General features: G+C 36.2%; 1 protein-coding gene across 1 annotated transcript in view; it reads right to left on the bottom strand.

Moving 5' to 3' along the window:
• Positions 1-1,076: 1,076 nt before the first annotated feature.
• The window catches only part of LOC115033146, a 6,491-nt gene continuing 3,706 nt past the window's right edge, over positions 1,077-3,861 (bottom strand). The window contains exons 3-4 of the mRNA XM_029485228.1: positions 1,348-1,417; positions 1,077-1,212 (exon numbers count right to left, since the gene is read on the bottom strand). Of these exons, the coding sequence (XP_029341088.1) occupies positions 1,077-1,212; positions 1,348-1,417 (206 nt within the window). The remainder of the gene's footprint in view (positions 1,213-1,347; positions 1,418-3,861) is intronic.

The raw sequence follows: 3,861 nt of genomic DNA, 5'->3' as shown, positions 1-3,861 counted from the left end.
CGTAGCATTATTTCGACTACTTATCGTGTACACAGACAACAAAAAAATTAAAAATTAAAAAACACACATCATTGTAAAATCAATACATTCATCGTTCCACTCAGAATCTAAAATAATTGTTTATTTTCTCAGGCGGCCAACCATTATTCCAAAGCATAAAAAGGCAGAGGTATCTAAATTACTTACACCCCCAAAGTAGCCACAAATATGAATTGTAGATATTCCAGCAGCAAAAGAAGAAAAGTCTCCAGTTATATGTAGAGTATTACAAAACCCCAAAAAAGATACTTACGTCATGTACGATATGTATAATATGTTTTGCTTATTGATAATAATTATTAATTTGTTAAGGCTATAAGTAGAAGAATTAGACGAATCATTACCTAAAAAGTATATTTAATATACCTAATTTTTATTTATAAGCGATCACTTAAACCCCTTGACATTAATTATTTAGTACTTTCAATTAGTCTTATATAATTGAATAATATTTTCAATGATAAAATGTTAAATAGATTTTAAATATTTGCATATTACATTTATGAAGCTAATGCTTACCGTTTATTTCTCATTATTTTTAAATACAATTTGGCAAGGCTGGGCATTAACGAGTTATTTTTATTTTATTTTTAAGTAGGTAACTTTTAACTTAACGAGTTAAATTATTTTCAAAGAAACTCATAAATCATTATTTCATGCCGGGTTTCCACGATGCGTAGTACTTGTCATTAGTATTTGTCACTCGCACTCGCACATTTCATGTAAACAGAAAAATAGTGCTTAGTATTAGTAGGGCACTAAAGATACAGGTATGCTACGCCGCCATTTTACGACTAATAATGTTATGTGAATATGAATTTCTCCCCCTTTATTTTATTATTTTATCATTGATAAATGAGTCGCAAAATGGTGGCATACCATACCCATGATATGTAGAGCCTTAGTATTAGTAAAACTAGGTTTGACCTAGAAATCACCAGGATTGGGCGAGATGTTACTAAATTGGAAGAGAAATCATCAGATTTGGCCGAGAACTCGACTGGTTGGCTGAGAAGTCACTAGGTTTAGCCGAAAATTTATCCAGCTGGCCGAGAAGTCACCAGGTTTGGCCAAGAAGTCACCAGGTTTGTCAGGGAAGTTACTAGGTTTACTGAGGCGTCATCAGGATCATCTGAGAACTCGGCTTGTTGGCTGAGAAGTCTCCAGGTATGACTGAAAAATCACCAAGATTGGGCGAGATGTTAATAAATTGGCAGAGAAATTATCAGAATTGACCAAGAACTTGACTGGTTGGCTAAGAAGTCACTATGCTTAGCTTAGAACTTAGCCAGTTGGCTGAGAAGTCACCAGGTTGGATGAGAAATCACTAGTCCTAGCCGAGGCATTATCAGGATTGACCGAGACCTCAGCCAGTTGTCTAAGAAGTCACAAGGTTTAGCCATTAATTTAGCTGGATAGTTGAGAAGTCACCAGGTTGGCTGAGATGTATCTATGTTAGTCCAAGATGATACCATGTTTAACCGATAAAACATCAGGCTTGGCCAAGAATTCAGGCATTCAGTTGAAAAGTCACCAAGTTGGCCGAGGCGTCATCAGGTGTGGCTAAGAAATCACCAGGATTTGGCGAGAAGTTACTAAATTGGCAGAGAAGTCTTCAGGATTGAACAAGAACTCAGCTGGTTGGCTTAGAAGTCACTTGGCTTACCCGATAACTTAGCCAGCTGGCTGAGAAGTCACCAGGTTTGTCAGAGAAGTTACTTGGTTTGACTAAGCCATCATCAGGATCGGCTGAGATCTTAGCCACTTTGCTGAGAAGTCACCAGGTCTAAACCAATAAAGGAAAAAAATACTAATATAACAAGTGGCTTTTAGACTAAAAATGCAGACAAAACCGAAGGAATTTGGTTTGATGGATTTTCATTTTTAAAAAGTTTATCTAAACTAAAGTAGGTAGTATTATTGTCAATGCCTGCGAGAAGTTAATTGACGGTGATATAAATTACGACCGACCTACTGGGCGGTATTTTTCAGGGTCATTTCACATGGACGCGTATCATACGCGACGTATTATACGCGCGCGTTTTCATTTACAATGGTTAAATTCATACGCGCCACTCCGACGATGGCGCGTTTCCCTCGCCGGTATATGGCGCGTACGAACTTAATCAATGTAAACTAAAAACGCGCGCGTAAGATACGCGTCCATGTGAAACGGGCCCACGTTACTGTTATAATTCAAGATTTTTCTAGGAAATATTGACCGAAAACGATTACAGATAATACTGACACAAAATTATATGTGCGTTTACTTTAAACACACTTACAAGTCACAATTCACTTTAATGTCATCAATTGCCTATAATAATTTGAAATTTCCTTAAAACACGACCAACTGCAGCCCCTAATTAAATAAGTAGTCTAAATGATAAGTTCTGTCTGTAAAACTTATATACAATCATTTAAAAGTTTAAAATGTATACATATAAGAATCTATATCTTGAATAATAAAATAAAAATAATTTAGTGTAGTATTTAGAACTGTTAAGCAGGGACGGACCGGCAGATAGAGGTGCGTTACCCCAGCACCCGTACTTTCAAAATCACGAATTGTAATCACGCAGTATTATGTACTTTATTTTGTACAATTTTGTACAACCAAAATTAAATTTTGTACAATACTCAAACCCCCCCAAAATCGAAATTCATCTTACGGGTGCTGCGGTAACGTTACCCCAGCACCCGGGTCAGCTATTTTTCATGAATTTCAACTTTAAACAGTACAGTATTATGTACTTTATTTTGTACAATTGTGTACAACCAAAATTAAATTTCGTACAACACTCAAACCCCCCCAAATCCAAATTCATCTTACGGGTGCTGCGGTAACGTTACCCCAGCACCCGGGTCAGCTATTTTTCACGAATCTTAATTTTAAACAGTACAGTATTATGTACTTTATTTTGTACAATTGTGTACAACCAAAATTAAATTTCGTACAACACTCAAACCCCCCCAAATCCAAATTCATCTTATGGGTGCTGCGGTAACGTTACCCCAGCACCCGGGTCAGCTATTTTTCACGAATCTTAATTTTAAACAGTACAGTATTATGTACTTTATTTTGTACAATTTTGTACAACCAAAATTAAATTTCGTACAACACTCAAACACCCCCAAAATCCAAATTCATCTTACGGGTGCTGCGGTAACGTTACCCCAGCACCCGGGTCAGCTATTTTTCACGAATTTCAATTTTAAACAGTACAGTATTATGTACTTTATTTTGTACAATTGTGTACAACCAAAATTAAATTTCGTACAACACTCAAACCCCCCCAAATCCAAATTCATCTTACGGGTGCTGCGGTAACGTTACCCCAGCACCCGGGTCAGCTATTTTTTCACGAATTTTAATTTTAAACAGTACAGTATTATGTATTTTATTTTGTACAATTTTGTACAACCAAAATTAAATTTCGTACAACACTCAAACCCCCCCAAAATCCAAATTCATCTTACGGGTGCTGCGGTAACGTTACCCCAGCACCCGGGTCAGCTATTTTTCACGAATTTCAATTTTGAACAGTACAGTATTATGTACTTTATTTTGTACAACCAAAATTAAATTTCGTACAACACTCAAACCCCCCCAAAATCCAAATTCATCTTACGGGTGCTACGGTAACGTTACCCCAGCACCCGGGTCAGCTATTTTTCACGAATTTTAATTTTAAACAGTACAGTATTATGTACTTTATTTTGTACAATTTTGTACAGCCAAAATTAAATTTCGTACAATACTCAAACCCCTTTCAAAAACTAATTTTATCTAACGGGTGCTATCGAGTATCTTATCTAATC

Source organism: Acyrthosiphon pisum, chromosome X (genome assembly GCF_005508785.2).
Source record: "Acyrthosiphon pisum isolate AL4f chromosome X, pea_aphid_22Mar2018_4r6ur, whole genome shotgun sequence".
NCBI classification, from domain to species: domain Eukaryota; kingdom Metazoa; phylum Arthropoda; class Insecta; order Hemiptera; family Aphididae; genus Acyrthosiphon; species Acyrthosiphon pisum.
This window is presented reverse-complemented; position numbering and strand designations above follow the sequence as displayed.